At 44.3% G+C, this 17,760-nt stretch overlaps 1 protein-coding gene across 2 annotated transcripts in view; it reads right to left on the bottom strand.

Annotated features, from left to right (window-relative positions):
* The window catches only part of LOC311099481 (mediator of RNA polymerase II transcription subunit 13-like), a 129,441-nt gene that overhangs the window by 38,913 nt on the left and 72,768 nt on the right, over positions 1 to 17,760 (bottom strand). For both annotated transcript variants that reach the window (XM_084140173.1, XM_084140174.1), the window contains exons 3-4: positions 9,364 to 9,448; positions 8,631 to 8,714 (exon numbers count right to left, since the gene is read on the bottom strand). In XM_084140173.1, coding sequence (XP_083996299.1) covers positions 8,631 to 8,714; positions 9,364 to 9,448 — 169 coding nt within the window. The remainder of the gene's footprint in view (positions 1 to 8,630; positions 8,715 to 9,363; positions 9,449 to 17,760) is intronic.

Below are 17,760 nucleotides of genomic sequence, written 5' to 3'. Positions count from 1 at the left end.
CCCCCCCCCCCCCCCCCCCCCCCATACACGCACATGCAGTCATACGCAAACACACACACACACACACACACACAGAGAGAGAGAGAGAGAGAGACACAAACACACACACACCCCAGCATGGGAGCATTGGTCTCTCTGGGAAAGCCCTGCACTCTCGAAGCACCAGCCCAGCCCCCCCCCCCCCCCCAGTCTCAGCAAGACAAGCAGCCACTCTCCCTCCCCACCACCACCAAACACACACCATGCCCTCACAACCCCCCTCCCCTTCTCAGGGGAAAGACAGCTCCTTATTGTTCTAAAGAGTCTCAAGGGGTGTCACATTTGTCCAACCCCCACAGCTCCAGCCCCCTTTTCATAGCTTCAAAGAGTTTTATCCACCCTCCACTCTAGACACACATCATCATCATCATCATCACACAGCAGCAGCAACACACAGATTCCATCACTGGAACTCAACACATCTACCATTCCCCTTGTTCAGGACAGTTTCCTCTCCTCCTCTTTCTCACTTCTTCACTCACTTACTCGCTCCTGCTCCAGCACTCGTTCAGTGACAGAGTTTCTCCTCCTCTCTGTCTTCCAGCTCTTCCCCTGAACGGAGGCAAGCCAGTGTTATCTTTTCTGCTCTCCTCTCTGTCTCTCTCTCTCTTCATTTTCTCTTTACACAGTCAAAGTAAAGACAATGCCATCGTTATAGGCAAATTAATTAGCACGCTGCAATTTCACTCATTAAAAACTGAAAATAACTGCGGCACAATGAAGACAATGTTGGCACTAAACGCAGCACAGAGGAAGACATGATTTAGAGAAGACATTGCATCCATGACAGTTTAGGACTCCCACACACTTTAATTGTGATTGATTGGTGGAGCTGCCATAGCTCAAATGACTACGAGGCAACGCCAGTGTTATTTTGTGAGGCTCCTTTTCTCATTTGGTTAGATATTGATGTTTTCACCCCCATGCTTCACAGTAGGTATGGTGTTCTTTGGATGCAACTCAGCATTCTTTGTCCTCCAAACACGACGAGTTGAGTTTTTACCAAAAAGTTATATTTTGGTTTCATCTGACCATATGGCATTCTCCCAATCCTCTTCTGAATCATCCAAATGCACTCTAGCAAACTTCAGACGGGCCTGGACATGTACTGGATTAAGCAAGGGGACACGTCTGGCACTGCAGGATTTGAGTCCCTGGCGGCGTAGTGTGTTACTGATGGTAGGCATTGTTACTTTGGTCCCAGCTCTCTGCAGGTCATTCACTAGGTCCCCCCGTGTGGTTCTGGGATTTTTGCTCATCATTTTGACCCCACGGGGTGAGATCTTGCGTGGAGCCTTAGATCGAGGGAGATTATCAGTGGTCTTGTATGTCTTCCATTTCCTAATAATTGCTCCCACAGTTGATTTCTTCAAACCAAGCTGCTTACCTATTGCAGATTCAGTCTTCCCAGCCTGGTGCAGGTCTACAATTTTGTTTCTGGTGTCCTTTGACAGCTCATTGGTCTTGGCCATAGTGGAGTTTGGAGTGTGACTGTTTGAGGTTGTGGACAGGTGTCTTTTATACTGATAACAAGTTCAAACAGGTGCCATTAATACAGGTTGAGAATTTTTTTTCTAGAAAATCACATTGTAGGATTTTTAATGAATTTATTTGCAAATTATGGTGGAAAATAAGTATTTGGTCACCTACAAACAAGCAAGATTTCTGGCTCTCACAGACCTGTAACTTCTTCTTTAAGAGGCTCCTCTGTCCTCCACTCGTTACCTGTATTAATGGCACCTGTTTGAACTTGTTATCAGTATAAAAGACACCTGTCCACAACCCCAAACAGTCACACTCCAAACTCCACTATGGCAAAGACCAAAGAGCTGTCAAAGGACACCAGAAACAAAATTGTAGACCTGCACCAGGCTGGGAAGACTGAATCTGCAATAGGTAAGCAGCTTGGTTTGAAGAAATCAACTGTGGGAGCAATTATTAGGAAATGGAAGACATACAAGACCACTGATAATCTCCCTCGATCTGGGGCTCCACGCAAGATCTCACCCCGTGGGGTCAAAATGATCACAAGAACGGTGAGCAAAAATCCCAGAACCACACAGGGGGACCTAGTGAATGACCTGCAGAGAGCTGGGACCAAAGTAACAAAGCCTACCATCAGTAACACGCTACGCCGCCAGGGACTCAAATCCTGCTGTGCCAGACGTGTCCCCCTGCTTAAGACAGTACATGTCCAGGCCCGTCTGAAGTTTGCTAGAGTGCATTTGGATGATCCAGAAGAGGATTGGGAGAATGTCATATGGTCAGATGAAACCAAAATAGAACTTTTTGGTAAAAACTCAACTCGTCGTGTTTGGAGGACAAAGAATGCTGAGTTGCATCCAAAGAACACCATACCTACTGTGAAGCATGGGGGTGGAAACATCATGCTTTGGGGCTGTTTTTCTGCAAAGGGACCAGGACGACTGATCCGTGTAAAGGAAAGAATGAATGGGGCCATGTATCGTGAGATTTTGAGTGAAAACCTCCTTCCATCAGCAAGGGCATTGAAGATGAAACGTAGCTGGGTTTTTCAGCATGACAATGATCCCAAACATACCGCCCGGGCAACGAAGGAGTGGCTTCGTAAGAAGCATTTCAAGGTCCTGGAGTGGCCTAGCCAGTCTACAGATCTCAACCTCATAGAAAATCTTTGGAGGGAGTTTAAAGTCTGTGTTGCCCTGCGACAGCCCCAGAACATCTCTGCTCTAGAGGAGATCTGCATGGAGGAATGGGCCAAAATACCAGCAACAGTGTGTGAAAACCTTGTGAAGACTTACAGAAAACGTTTGACCTGTGTCATTGCCAACAAAGGGTATATAACAAAGTATTGAGAAACTTTTGTTATTGACCAAATACTTATTTTCCACCATAATTTGCAAATAAATTCATTAAAAATGCTACAATGTGATTTTCTGGATTTTGTTTTTCTCAATTTGTCTGTCATAGTTGACGTGTACCTATGATGAAAATTACAGGCCTCTCTCATCTTTTAAAGTGGGAGAACTTGCACAATTGGTGGCTGACTAAATACTTTTTTTCCCCACTGTATATATATACACTGCTCAAAAAAATAAAGGGAACACTTAAACAACACAATGTAACTCCAAGTCAATCACACTTCTGTGAAATCAAACTGTCCACTTAGGAAGCAACACTGATTGACAATACATTTCACATGCTGTAAATGGAATAGACAACAGGTGGAAATTATGGGCAATTAGCAAGACACACCCAATAAATCCTAGCAAAATGTATAGCGCATAGAATTAAAAAGGTATTGTCGGATATTATTCATTCTAATCAGACAGGTTTTTTACATGGAAGATACATTGGAGATAATATAAGGCAAGTATTGGAAACAATAGAACACTATGGAAAATATGGGAAACCAGGCCTGCTATTCATAGCAGACTTCGAAAAGGCATTTGATAAAGTTCGACTGGAATTTATATATAAATGCCTGGAGCATTTCAATTTTGGAGAATCTCTTATAAAATGGGTCAAAATCATGTATAGTAACCCTAGGTGTAAAATAGTAAATAATGGCTATTTCTCAGAAAATTTTAAACTATCAAGAGGAGTGAAACAAGGTTGTCCACTATCGGCATATCTATTTATTGTGGCCATCGAGATGTTAGCTATTAAAATCAGATCCAATAATAATATCAGGGGATTAGAAATACAGGGCTTAAAAACAAAGGTGTCATTGTACGCAGATGATTCATGTTTTCTTTTAGATCCACAACTAGAATCCCTCCACAGCCTCATAGAGGATCTAGATACATTTTCTAACCTCTCTGGATTAAAACCAAATTATGACAAATGTACTATATTACGTATTGGATCACAAAAAAATACAATTTTTACATTACCATGTAGTTTACCAATAAAATGGTCTGATGGTGATGTGGATATACTCGGAATACATATCCCAAAGGAAATAAATGATCTCACTTCAATAAATTTTAATAGAAAGTTAGCAAAAATAGATAAGATCTTACTACCATGGAAAGTAAAATACCTGTCAATTTGTGGAAAAATCACCCTGATTAACTCTTTAGTATTATCCCAGTTTACCTATTTGCTTATGGTCTTGCCTACGCCTAGTAAACAGTTTTTTAAATTATATGAGAAAAAAATATTCAATTTTATTTGGAACGGCAAGCCAGACAAAATTAAAAGAGCATATTTATATAATGAATATGAATTCGGAGGACAGAAATTATTAAATATTAAAGCATTAGACCTATCACTAAAATCTTCAGTCATCCAAAAGTTATACTTAAATCCGAACTGGTTCTCAAGCAAATTAGTAAGATTGTCTCACCCACTGTTCAAGAAAGGCCTTTTTCCCTTTATTCAGATTACAACCTCTCACTTTCAGTTATTTGAAAAGGAAATAATCTCCCAAATGTCACTATTTCTAAAACAAGCCATAGAAAGTTGGTTGCAATTTCAATTTAATCCTCCAGAAACGACAGAACAAATAATGCAACCAATATTGTGGTTAAATTCAAATATACTAATTGACAAAAAACCTTTATTTTTTGACAGAATGTTTAAAAAAGGTATAATCTTCGTAAATGATATCATCGGTAGGACTGGTGGAGTTATGTCGCACATGCAGCTAACAAAAACATATGGAAATGTCTGCTCTACCCAAAATTACAACCAAATAATTGCAGCCTTACCGCAAAAGTGGAAGAGGAAAGTTGAAGGGGGAGAAAGTAAGGAACTTGTCTGTCGGCCTTGCATTAAAGAACATAATTGGTTAAGGAAAACTGTGATAAATAAAAAAGTATATCAGTTTCACTTAAGGACCAAAGGATTGACAGCCGTCCCATATAGATTGCAAAATAGTTGGGAAGAGATCTTTGACGTACCGATCCCATGGCATAGTGTTTATGAACTGACACGCAAAACGACACCGGATTCAAAAATTAGAATCTTTCAATTTAAATTATTATATAAAATTCTTGCTACCAATAGAATGTTATTTATATGGGGGATACAATCTTCCCAGCTCTGCAGATTTTGCTGTGAAGAGATAGAATCATTAGATCATTTGTTTTGGTTCTGTCCATTTGTAGCTTGTTTTTGGACACAGGTCCAGGAATGGCTAAAGGATTGCAATATTTACCTGGAACTAACCTTGCAGATAGCATTACTGGGTGATCTGAAAAGTCATAGTCAATCAATCAATAATATAATAATACTTTTAGCAAAAATGTTTATTTTTAATTCACAATCTGTAGAAGCAATGAGAATAGAAAGGTTCAGAACTTTTGTAAAACATCACAGTATGGTTGAAATATATATGGCAAATAGAAATCCTATATTGATGATGTTAAGAGATAGATGGGAGGTATTGAATAGAGTTGAAGGATGGGACTAATAACAAATAACAACAAATAATAACAAAGATAGCTAATAATGTAAGCATACTGTGTCCATAATAAGTATATAGGTTGTATGTTGGGAGCTTTTGGGAAAGAGCACAGTTAGAAAGATATGGCATTTAGAAGCAAACCGGATGGACATCATGAAAATGATTGGAGAGGTTTAGAGTAGAAGAAGTTCAGGAGCAAAAAAAAAAAAATATATATATATATATATATATATATATATATATATATATATATATATATATATATATATATATATATATATATATATATGGATATATAATTATTGTAAAATTAACTCTGTCCATAAGGTGTAGATAGTAATTATAGACCGGAAGTAGAGGCCTGGGCGTTGTTGTTCACTAATTTACTCCAAGTAGGGAAAGGATGGTGGGGTTGAAAAGTAATAAAGGGGAATATATATATATATATAAAAAATAAAAAAAAACATGGGGGATTGGAAGTGATGCAGACAATTACATTGATAGAAGATACAATCTATCTGCAATATTAAGCTGATCCATCCCCCCCCCCCCCCAAAAAAAAAAAAAAAAAAAAAAAAAGACACACCCAATAAAGGACTGGTTTTGCAGGTGGTGACCACAGACCACTTCTCAGTTCCTATGCTTCCTGGCTGATGTTTTGGTCACTTTTGAATGCTGGCGGTGCTTTCACTCTAGTGGTAGCATGAGACGGAGTCTACAACCCACATAAGTGGCTCAGGTAGTGCAGCTCATCCAGGATGGCACATCAATGCGAGCTGTGGCAAGTAGGTTTGCTGTGTCTGTCAGCGTAGTGTCCAGAGCATGAACACCAAGATTGGCAAATTCGCCACTGGCGCCCTGTGCTCTTCACAGATGAAAGCAGGTTCACACTGAGCACGTGACAGACGTGACAGAGTCTGGAGTCACCGTGGAGAACGTTCTGCTGCCTGCAACATCCTCCAGCATGACCGGTTTGGTGGTGGGTCAGTCATGGTGTGGGGTGGCATTTCTTTGGGGGGCCGCACAGCCCTCCATGTGCTCGCCAGAGGTAGCCTGACTGCCATTAGGTACCGAGATGAGATCCTCAGACCCCTTGTGAGACCATATGCTGGTGCTGTTGGCCCTGGATTCCTCCTAATGCAAGACAATGCTAGACCTCATGTGGCTGGAGTGTGTCAGCAGTTCCTGCAAGAGGAAGGCATTGATGCTATGGACTGGCCCGCCCGTTCCCCAGACCTGAATCCAATTGAGCACATCTGGGACATCATCTCTCGCTCCATCCACCAACGCCACGTTGCACCACAGACTGTCCAGGAGTTGGCGGATGCTTTAGTCCAGGTCTGGGAGCAGATCCCTCAGGAGACCATCTGCCACCTCATCAGGAGCATGCCCAGGCGTTGTAGGGAGGTCATACAGGCACGTGAAGGCCACACACACTACTGAGCCTCATTTTGACTTGTTTTAAGGACATTACATCAAAGTTGGATCAGCCTGTAGTGTGGTTTTCCACTTTTTAATTTTGAGGGTGACTCCAAATCCAGACCTCCATGGGTTGATACATTTGATTTCCATTGATAATTTTTGTGTGATTATGTTGTCAGCACATTCAACTATGTAAAGAAAAAAGTATTTAATAAGATTATTTCATTCATTCAGATATAGGATGTGTTATTATTATTTTTTTGAGCAGTGTATATAATGAGCACCCAGATGCTGCGTAGGCTACACAATAATATCGGACAGAGACAAGATGGCCCGGAATTTTTCTTTGCGGCCACCTCCGTGTTGGCTACTATGTTGCAATATTAACATTCTCGACCTCTTGTTGATACAAAATGTTTCAATATTGTCAGAGCCAGCTTGTTGATGCAATGCTTCAATATTCACCTTCCCTGGCAAATAAATCAGACAGGCAAATATAAAAATGAGCTCGTCGCACACATTATAATGAACATCTCTGAATGCAGAGCAACAATGTTGGTGGGAAGAGCATGATACAATGACATTGTCATAGAACACTGTATGCACCACTGTATGCACCGTTCCTTCATATAGCCTATAGCAGGGGGTTGGCAACCTTTTTAATATGAGTGCCAATTTACAATTGATCCTACCATTTCTAAAGAGCTGCAATCCAGTTATGATTTTCATATAAGCATTGTAGGCTGCTCAACTGTGCCCCCAAAAATATCTAACTGCCCACAAACTGAATAATTCTAACTGGCTACCTGTACTGAGGCTCTGTCCATTCAGCGGTGCTGAATCACGGGCTTGGCCTTAATGTGTAGATTTTCCTTTTGTATTTCATGATTTTCTTCATTCCTTGGTCGAGTTTGTTTGTCTTTATGCGTCCTTGTCGATTGTAGGCCAAAGTAAGTCCTTTGATGTACGCCTTTTATTTCAATGCATGTATAGGATTTATCTGTCATAGTTTGCATTCACAGTCAGCTGTTTTATGCTCCGGTTCCTTTCACATTGATGTCGGTATTTGAAGTCGGCCTTGATAGCGTGTATTAAGCATCTACTTCATGTTGCACTGTATGCCTGTTCCACAAGTAAATGAGTCAATGTAGCCTACAGTGTGGAAGATAAGGTTCCGTAGTAGGCTACATTTTACATGCCATTCCACAGACCTATAAACCTAATATAAAACTAATATTGAGGTGATAATTCATGTCTGGGGTAATTATTTTTTTTGCTTTTGTCCGCATCGCTTTTGGAGAAAATGTTGAAAAAATCGCAATGTATTTGCATAATTGTAACTAATTAACAACTTAAGATGTGTCATGATCATCTCAATCACTCTTGCAAGCCACAAACCCCTCCTCTGCTCAGCTCTCACACCTCACCAACGTTCGCTACCCCTCTCTCAATAGTCACTCAGGCAGTCTGGCGGACCAGTTCTCACACTCTCACACACACACACATCTGTCTCGCAGCACGAGCCTTTCCCACCTGCGAGCGAGGTGACATGATCCGAGGGGCTCACAGCCAGGTGCCACGAGGCAGTCAGAGGTGTCACCACATCCCAGACGGGATGGGAGCAGCCGCCACACGGCAACCATTCACACCACCTGTCTGTCACACCCCCGGCCCCAGCGTGGGGGCATCGTCTCCCCAACGTCATGCTAGTTATCACCGTGTCAGAACAACGTGGCGGCGATGCTGTGAGGAGGTTGAGAAGAATGGTTCAACTCACCTGGTGCCCAGATGCTTCTCCTCCAGATCGTATGGCTTGACAAACCACTTCCCGATCCGCACAAAGTCCTTGTCCATCAGACACCTGGGGGATAGGAGACATTAAACATCTGTATCACAGTATATATTTAATATACACACAAATATACATACACATAGACACATATACTGTACATAGAGATTGGCACACACACACAACCCCAATCAGGAAGAATAGAGAATGGAATAGAATATATTTATTTTCATACCTGAACACTCGCATCAATGGAGTTACACAGTAACATGAGATGAATTCTCTATTTAAGGCTTTATGACAAAGCAATATAGTGCAGAGGTATAGAGTTGTAAGAGAGGAGGAGGTAGACTCAAGGTAATTAAAAGGTTAATTCAGCCTGCCCCCCTATGATGATTATTGATGTTTAACTTAATTGAAACCAAATATGTGCTGGTTCATTTAGCAGATGGGAAAGCTTTACTGGAGTTATTGATTCAGTCCAGGTTTTAATTTGATTATTACTTCAAGTCTTTTAACCGTTGGTGGTCTCTATTTTTGTCAGCATTATTTCCTTAGCAGTTGGTGGGAGTAGAAATGGTTATATGAGCAGAAATAGCCTATTACTAGACTGGGAATATTCAGCTTACTTTATGTGATACTTTACATATGACTATATGACATGGGATGAGCTGACAAGTCGTTTTCCAAGTGTCTCATGGGAAATGTAGTTGTTCTGTACCTCTCCAGCAGGTTGTGAATGGCCTTGAACAGGAGGGTCCTGCATTCATATGACAGCCCACACTCCCATAGTCCCTCCTCAGCCACTGGAAGACAGGAAGAGAAGATGGATGGGTTAGCAACTGGTGGATATAGTGAAGTCAACACAGTTCATACCACAGCAAAGGATTGAATAGAACGGGCCTGGAACCTCTAACACTGGCAATTTGACTGGTAAACACATGGGTACACTCGCAATGGCTGCCTGGTATGGTGATGCAATAATTTCCATGGTAATGTAGAATGTTCATTCAAATGATGCTAACTGATGTGGCTCATGCAATGGACTGTATTTTTTGTAATGTCAGTTGAGTTCATTCAACAAATCATAGCACAGCTTGATGGGTACACTTCCTGATTTACTTCCTGCTTTTACTTCCTGCTTTGCTCCTGGGTAAAAAAAAAATACAGGTTAAGAAAACGTTATGATTCCATGCAGCACCATTTGAAAATAAACAAATTCATGGGACCAGCGCCATTGATAACTACTACTAGCGCTGTTGCTAACTAGCAATGTTGGTCCCATGTTTGCAAAGAGTTATGGTATATTAGAATCTTGTTGTCTTAACCTTTGTCATCTTCAAACTAGCTTTGCTCCACAGAGAAAGATAGAGGACTCATCTTTATATCTATGCCATTATAGGGTCTGTGACAGCATGGGCAGCGCCATTGAGACTACAACCCATAGGAATCCCCACCCAGTTGACTACGTTAACTACTTTAAAATGGCGGAAGCATGGTGGAAGCTCTCAATGGCAATGTCCATGCTAAAACGGGTTATATTCATAATGAGTCCTCTATCTATCTCTATGCTTTGCTCCTATGGGAACACTCGCAATGGCCACCAGTCCACCCATTATGACTTGATTGGGGATGCCCGTTCTATTCATTCTATTTCTGTTCATACACTCAAACACATTGCACAGACACACAGGAGACATTCTCTATTGACTGCAATGCATGCCAAAAGCAGAGGAGGCTTCTAGGAATACAGATGAATGTTACCCACAGACACAAGTATCTACATGTCCTATACACCCATCCACAGACTGACTCATCAGATGCCCTGAACCACAGTTACAGTACCTTCCATATAAGTTAAACCACTGTGGAAGAACAAACAAGTACCCTTGCGTGCGCTGTATCTGTGTGTGTGTGTGTGTGTGTGTGTGTGTATGTGTGTGTGATCACTGTGGCTCTGTACAGCTGTCAGCTCCACTGCACCAGTGCCACTGTCAACCCATGTGCAGCTGTCAGCTCCAGTTAGCCAGCGCTGGGATAGACAGTGTGCTGCAGAGGGTGTTTGTGTATGTGTCTGTGTGTGTTTGTGTGTGTCTGTGTGTCTGTAGGCCAGAGACCACGCAGGGAGGCAGGAGAGGAGAGACAAGGAGAGGAGAGGAGAGGAGAGGAGAGGAGAGGAGAGGAGAGGAGAGGAGAGGCGGGGCGGGGCGGGGCGGGGCGGGGCGGGGCTGGGCGGGCAGCACCACGCGTAGATGCCAGCCCTGACAGCCCAGCAGTGCTCAGGAGAGTCGTCAGGGCGACAGTGCTTAGTTCCAGTTCTTGCCATGTCAGCAGCCAGCTCAGATGTGACTTGTGTGGAGTAGTGGATGGATCCTACCACTACTGGTTCCCCTGTCCTTCCTTCTTCCCAGAAGAGGAATAGCTACTTATAGCACTAGTGTTTTTTGTTCTCTGCCATACCCGGAGGCCGATTGGCAGGGATGGGTGGCTTGTGAGTGGGTGTTGTGTTTACTTACAGGGTGTCGGCAAACAAAAAGCACCGGGCGGGCACACAGGGGGAAGGGAGGGATGGATGCAGGGAGGGAAAAAGCGACAGAGCCCAGAGGAGGGTTGGAGGGCCCACGGAGGATGATATTTATTTTTTCTTTGAGGGTTGTGTTGTCTAGTTTTTTTTATCTTTCTGTTTCTTGCTTTTTTGATATTTCCCTCCTTTTTTTCACACTGGAGTGAATGAAATTTCCTTACTCGCCAGAATTTCCAGGTAACCATGGCAACACTGGCTGTGAGAACACAGCTCCCCGGCATTCAATTCCACCGCCACCCCCCTTTCCCTTCCTCCCTCCTTCTATCCTCTCCTTCTTCATCTGTTCTATTGCTTCCAACAACCCCACCCCCTTTCCTCCCTCTCTCTCCATCCCCTCCTCCCTCTCTCCCTCTCTCGTTCATTCCCGCTTCAGGGCTCAGACAGGAAGCTCCAGCCAGCTATTCTACAGGGAAGAGTGCTCCATGAGCGGAATGCCAACTCTCCAGCAAATCCAGCTCATTAGCTCACCCCTTTCTCTCTCCAATCCCTTTTTCACAATGCCAATCCACCGCCAGTCTTTATCTATCTATCTACACTACCACTTCCCCCTTCTCTCCTCTCCTTTCCCCCTATCTCTCCTCTCCTTTCCCCCTATCCCTCCTCTCCTTTCCCCCTATCTCTCCTCTCCTTTCCCCTTATCCCTCCTCTCCTTTCCCCCTATCTCTCCTCTCCTTTCCCCCTATCCCTCCTCTCCTTTCCCCCTTCTCTCCTCTCCTTTCCCCCTATCCCTCCTCTCCTTTCCCCCTTCTCTCCTCTCCTTTCCCCCTATCCTTCCTCTCCTTTCCCCCTATCCCTCCTCTCCTTTCCCCCTTCTCTCCCCCTTTCTCACTTTCACTCAACCCACCACCTCCACGGAGCACGCCCAGGTCCTCAACCCCTCTTCACCCAGGTTTGAGTCACCCTGCCTGGGGGAAACTTATTATGAAGAGCCGCTCTCCCACCCAACCACATCCAGCCACAGCCACACAATGAGCTCCCTACCTCTGGGAGCCAGCAGTAAGGAAGCTGAACTGATATGATCAACTCGTTGCTTATGTATTTCTGACTGGTTTAGATTAAAGCACTGACAACAGCAGAACATCGCTCCTCAGAGTGTAGGTCTCAACTGATGCTATTCCCGAGATTACAACTTGTGAAAGAAAAATCAGGAATTCCATTCGCCGCTCCCCGAGCCTCGAACAACATGTGAAAGTCATTACAGCTATTGTTTACATTGCAGTCACCGAGGAGCTCGAGCTGCACCTTTTCCAGCTTTCAACACAAGGTGTGACTATTTCCGTCTTGTGCACGCACACACATACACACACACACACACACATGCACACACATACATACTCACACACACACACACAGGCAGAAACTGGAGTGTGAAATCTGATCTGAGATATTGGACTATTCAAATCCTTCCCGGGAACTGTGGGCTTATGTTTGACAAATAGCTGCAGAGTAGCAACAAGTCACCGCCATGGTATGTGATTGCTGTACTTAAAGAGTTGAAATGTGTGGAACAGTGAGGTGAAATGTATAGATCCTTATCTAGATGAGTGTTATATCTGGTCCTCTCAGTAGGGCCTCAGCAGGGCCTCGTCAGGCTCCTGGGAAGTGGAGAGAGCACCACCTCACAACTTCAGCTGTGGATGATAACTGTTAAGGTTGTCAGGGTGGCCGTATAGTTTAGTTTCACTTCTCCATTTCAGGGTGTGCGCGAGCGCACGTGTGTGGTTCTCAGATGACACAGATAAGATCATGAGAGAGAAAAGAGAGGAAACACGTTTGGTGTTTCTGTGTACTCAAGATGTGGGTGTGAACTGAACTGAGTGAAAGTTTGAGTACATGTTTTGCTTGTGCATGATAACTGTCACTTTGTTTGTGCCTTAGATTTGTTTTGGGTGTAACAGTATTTGTATCATGTTGTGTGAACTTGTCTGTGTGCATGGGCTCATTCATGTTGTATGGATTTGTGTGGGCTGCATGTGTGTGTGCATCTATCCATGCATGCATGTGTGTGTACGCGTATCGGTGTGTGCTGTGTGTAGGGAATGAGCGCTGCTTTAGTGTGTGATGGCTTCATTCCCAGTGCAAACACGTGTTTATTTCACACGTCCCGCCCCCCTCGCCACAACGCTGCTCTGCTGCCGCACGGGCCAAACACAAATAAGCTGTGATGGAACTGGGTCGCAGCAGCTCCCCCCTCCCCCCTCAATCTCTCAATCAATCGCTCTTTTCTCCTTTACCCTCTACCATTCCATCTATATCTATATAAACTGAACCTTCCCCCTACTCAGACTGACATATATGACAACAGCCCTATCTATGCCTTACTTTGTGAGACTGCTTAATGCTGCTTAACTGTAATATTGTATACTACATCTCATATTTTTATGTATGCCTATGTATGCTGCAATTCAGCTTTTAGCTGCAAATGTGTACAATTCAAAATAAACCTTAACCTCCACTCTCTCTCTCTCTTCCTATTTCTCTACCTCTCCTTCACTCTCTGTCCCTCCGTCCTCAATCTTCCCCTATATTTTCCTCTCCCCCCCTTTGCCTGGCCCAGCCCGTCTGATTGCATTAGCTGAACACCACCACTAGAGGGAGTGTGCACTGTCCACACACAAAGATGCTATTGATCCAGGCTACAGAGCGAGAGAAAGAGAGCGAGAGAAAGAGAGCGAGAGAAAGAGAGCGAGAGAGAGAGAGAGAGAGAGAGAGAGAGAGAGAGAGAGAGAGAGAGAGAGAGAGAGAGAGAGAGAGAGAGAGAGAGAGAGAGAGAGAGAGAGAGAGAGAGAGAGAGAGAGAGAGAGAGAGAGAGAGAGAGAGAGAGAGAGAGAGAGAGAGAGGCTCATCTCATGGGCATGGCGTGTCAGTGTGGGACCCCTCACTAATGGGCTGACAACGCCATTAGAGCAGATCACCAGGGAGGGTAATGGGGCAGTACACCCTTATGGTGAACAACATGTGAACAAGAGGCTTGTAGAATAAAGGCTATTTCGAGTTTTCATTTCATCGTTCGCTGATAGGGGGTCCTGCGTGCTCTGGGCATTAGTAACCTAACGTAGCAGGCGTAAAATAAACGCCTGAAACTAGATCCCATACATACTGGTCTTGAAGAGAAGAAAAACTGTTGGGGGAGATTCTCTTCTGCGCTGTTCAACCAATCCAGTAAATGTAGACGAGATGGAGTATCGCCTTGTTAACGTCCAAAAGCAGAAGTCGCGTCACAGGTTCTCTTTCCATTTCCTCTGAAAACCGGAACATCTTGTTGTTGGGGACTCTGCAGAGGCTTTACCATAGAGAATGAAAGAGGCCTCTAGTGGCCAAAAGGCTGTTTTAGCATGGGCAGCGCCATTGACGACTTCCACCATTTTAATGTAGTCAACTGGGTGGGACTTCCAACTTCATTGGCTGATCCCTCCTGGTGACAATGTTGGAGTCATGTCCAACCGGGTCATCAGGAGGGATTAGCCAAACGTGAAGAAGAAAATGTACTACTTCAAAATGGAGATAGCCTCAATGGTGCTGCCCATGCTGTCACAGACGCTATAATGGCACAGATACAAAGATAACTCCTCTATCTAGCTCTATGGGCATTACTGACTCAAATGAACGAAATGAGTCAAAATATTTGTTATTTTGACTGAACGAGTCGAAAATATCAGAGTCAGTAAAAAGAGCCGAACTTCCCATCACTAAGTGCTATCTGGATTCCTTGAGATGTCCATACCCTAAACCCCTTACCCTAACCCTAACCTTAACCCCTACCCTTACTCTAACCCTAACCTTAATCTTAACCATAACCATAACCCTTACCTAATCCTAACCCTAACCTTAACCCTTACCTTAACCATTTACAATTTCAACTTCAATGGGGTAGGGACATCCCAAGGATACTGGATAGCAAGGACAGTAAACTCATGGGTACACTCGTAATAGCTGCCTGGTATTGTTATGCAATATTTTCCATGGTAATGTAGAATGCGGAGATCATCCGTTCACCCACATCGCGTCTCACAAAGACACGGCGGTTGGAACCAAAATCTTAGTGGGACTATCATTTGTTTTTCAACAGGACAATGACCCAACACACTTCCAGGCTGTGTAAGGGCTATTTTACCAAGAAGGAGAGTGATGGAGTGCTGCATCAGATGACCTGGCGGAAAATATGGCGGGATATACGCTACTTCGGCAGGATAGAACTGCTGACTCCGGTAAGACAAGGGGTGGCGGTCTGTGTATATTTGTAAACAACAGCTGGTGCATAAAATCTAATACTAAGGAAGTCTCGAGGTTTTACTCACCTGAGGTAGAGTATCTCATGATAATCTGTAGACCACACTATTTACCAAGAGAGTTTTCTTCTGTATTTTTCGTGGCTGTCTATTTACCACCACAAACCGATGCTGGCACTAAGATTGCACTCAATGAGCTGTATAAGGCCATAAGCAAACAGGAAAACGCTCATCCAGAGGCAGCGCTCCTAGTGGCCGGGGACTTTAATGCAGGGAAACTTAAATCCGTTCTACCTAATTTCTACCAGCATGTTAAATGTGCAATCAGAGGGGGAAAAAACTATAGACCACCTTTACTCCACACACAGAGACCCGTACAAAGCTCTCCCTCGCCCTCCATTTGGCAAATCGGACCATAATTATATCCTCCTGATTCCTGCTTATAAGCAAAAACTAAAGCAGGAAGCACCAGTGACTCGGTTAATAAGGAAGTGATCAGATGATGCAGATTCTAAGCTACAGGACTGTTTTGCTTGCACAGACTGGAATATGTTCCCGGGATTCTTCCAATGGCATTGAGGAGTACACCACATCAGTCACTGGATTCATCAATAAGTGCATCGATGACATCCCCACAGTGACCGTACATACATACCCCAACCAGAAGTAATGGATTACAGGCAACATCCGCACTGAGCTAAAGGGTAGAGCTGCCACTTTAAAGGAGCGGGACTCTAACCCAGACGCTTATAAGAAATCCCGCTATGCCCTCCGACGAACCATCAAACAGGCAAAGAGTCAATACAGGACTAAGATTGATTCGTACTACACCGGCTCCAACACTCATTGGATGTGGCAGGGCTTGCAAACTATTACACTCTACAAAGGGAAGCACAGCCGCAAACTGCCCAGTGACACGAGCCTACCAGACAAGCTAAATCACTTCTATGCTCGCTTCGAGGCAAGCAACACTGAAGCATGCATGAGAGCATCAGCTGTTCCAGATGACTATGTGATCACGCTCTCCGTAGCCGATGTGAGTAAGACTTTTAAGCAGGTCAACATTCACATGGCTACAGGGCCAGACGGATTACCAGGACGTGTACTCCGAGCATCCGCTGACCAACTGGCAAGTGTCTTCACTGACATTTTCAACATGTCCCTGACTGAGTCTGTAATACCAACATGTTTCAAGCAGACCACCATAGTCCCTGTGCCCAAGAACACTAATATAACCTGCCTAAATGACTACCGACCCATAGCACTCACTTCTGTAGCCATGAAGTGCTTTGAAAGGCTGGTCATGGCTCACATCAGCACCATTATCACAAAAACCCTAGACCCACTCCAATTTGCATACCGCCCCAACAGATCCACAATGATGCAAGCTCTATTGCACTCCACACTGCCCTTTCCCACCTGGACAAGAGGAACACCTATGTGAGAATGCTGTTCATTGACTTCAGCTCAGCGTTCAACAACATAGTGCCCTCAAAGCTCATCACTAAGCTAAGGACCCTGGGACTAAACATCTCCCTCTGCAACTGGATCCTGGACTTCCTGACGGGCCGCCCCCAGGTGGTAAGGGTAGGTAACAACACATCTACCACGCTGATCCTCAACACGGGGGCACCTCAGGGGTGAGTGCACAGTCCCCTACTGTACTCCCTGTTCACCCATGACTGCATGGCCAGGCACGACTCCAACACCATCATTAAGGTTGCCAACGACACAACAGTGGTAGGCCTGATCACCGACAACGATGAGACAGCCTATAGGGAGGAGGTAATAGACCTGGCCATGTGGTGCCAGGATAACAACCTCTCCCTCAACGTGATCAAGACAAAGGAGATGATTGTGGACTACAGGAAAAAAAAAGAGGACTGAGCACACCCCCATTCTCATCGACGGGGCTGTAGTAGAACAGGTTGAGAGCTTCAAGTTCCTTGGTGTCCACATCACCAACAAACTATCATGGTCCAAACACACCAAGACAGTCGTGAAGAGGGCACGACAAAGCCTATTCCACCTTAGGAGACTGAAAAGATTTGACATGGGTCCTCAGATCCTCGAAAAGTTATACTGCTGCAACATTGAAAGCATTCTGACTGGTTGCATCACCGCCTGGTATGGCAACTGCTCAGCCTCCGATCTCAAGGCACTACAGAGGGTAGTGCGTACGGCCCAGTACAGCTTCCTGCCATCCAGGACCTCTATACCAGGCTGTGTCAGAGGAAGAACCTAAAAATGGTCAAAGACTCCAGCCACCCTAGTCATAGACTGTTCTCTCTGCTACCGCATGGCA

The sequence above is a fragment of the Coregonus lavaretus genome (assembly GCF_964263955.1).
Source record: "Coregonus lavaretus genome assembly, chromosome: 24".
NCBI classification, from domain to species: Eukaryota; Metazoa; Chordata; class Actinopteri; order Salmoniformes; family Salmonidae; genus Coregonus; species Coregonus lavaretus.
This window is presented reverse-complemented; position numbering and strand designations above follow the sequence as displayed.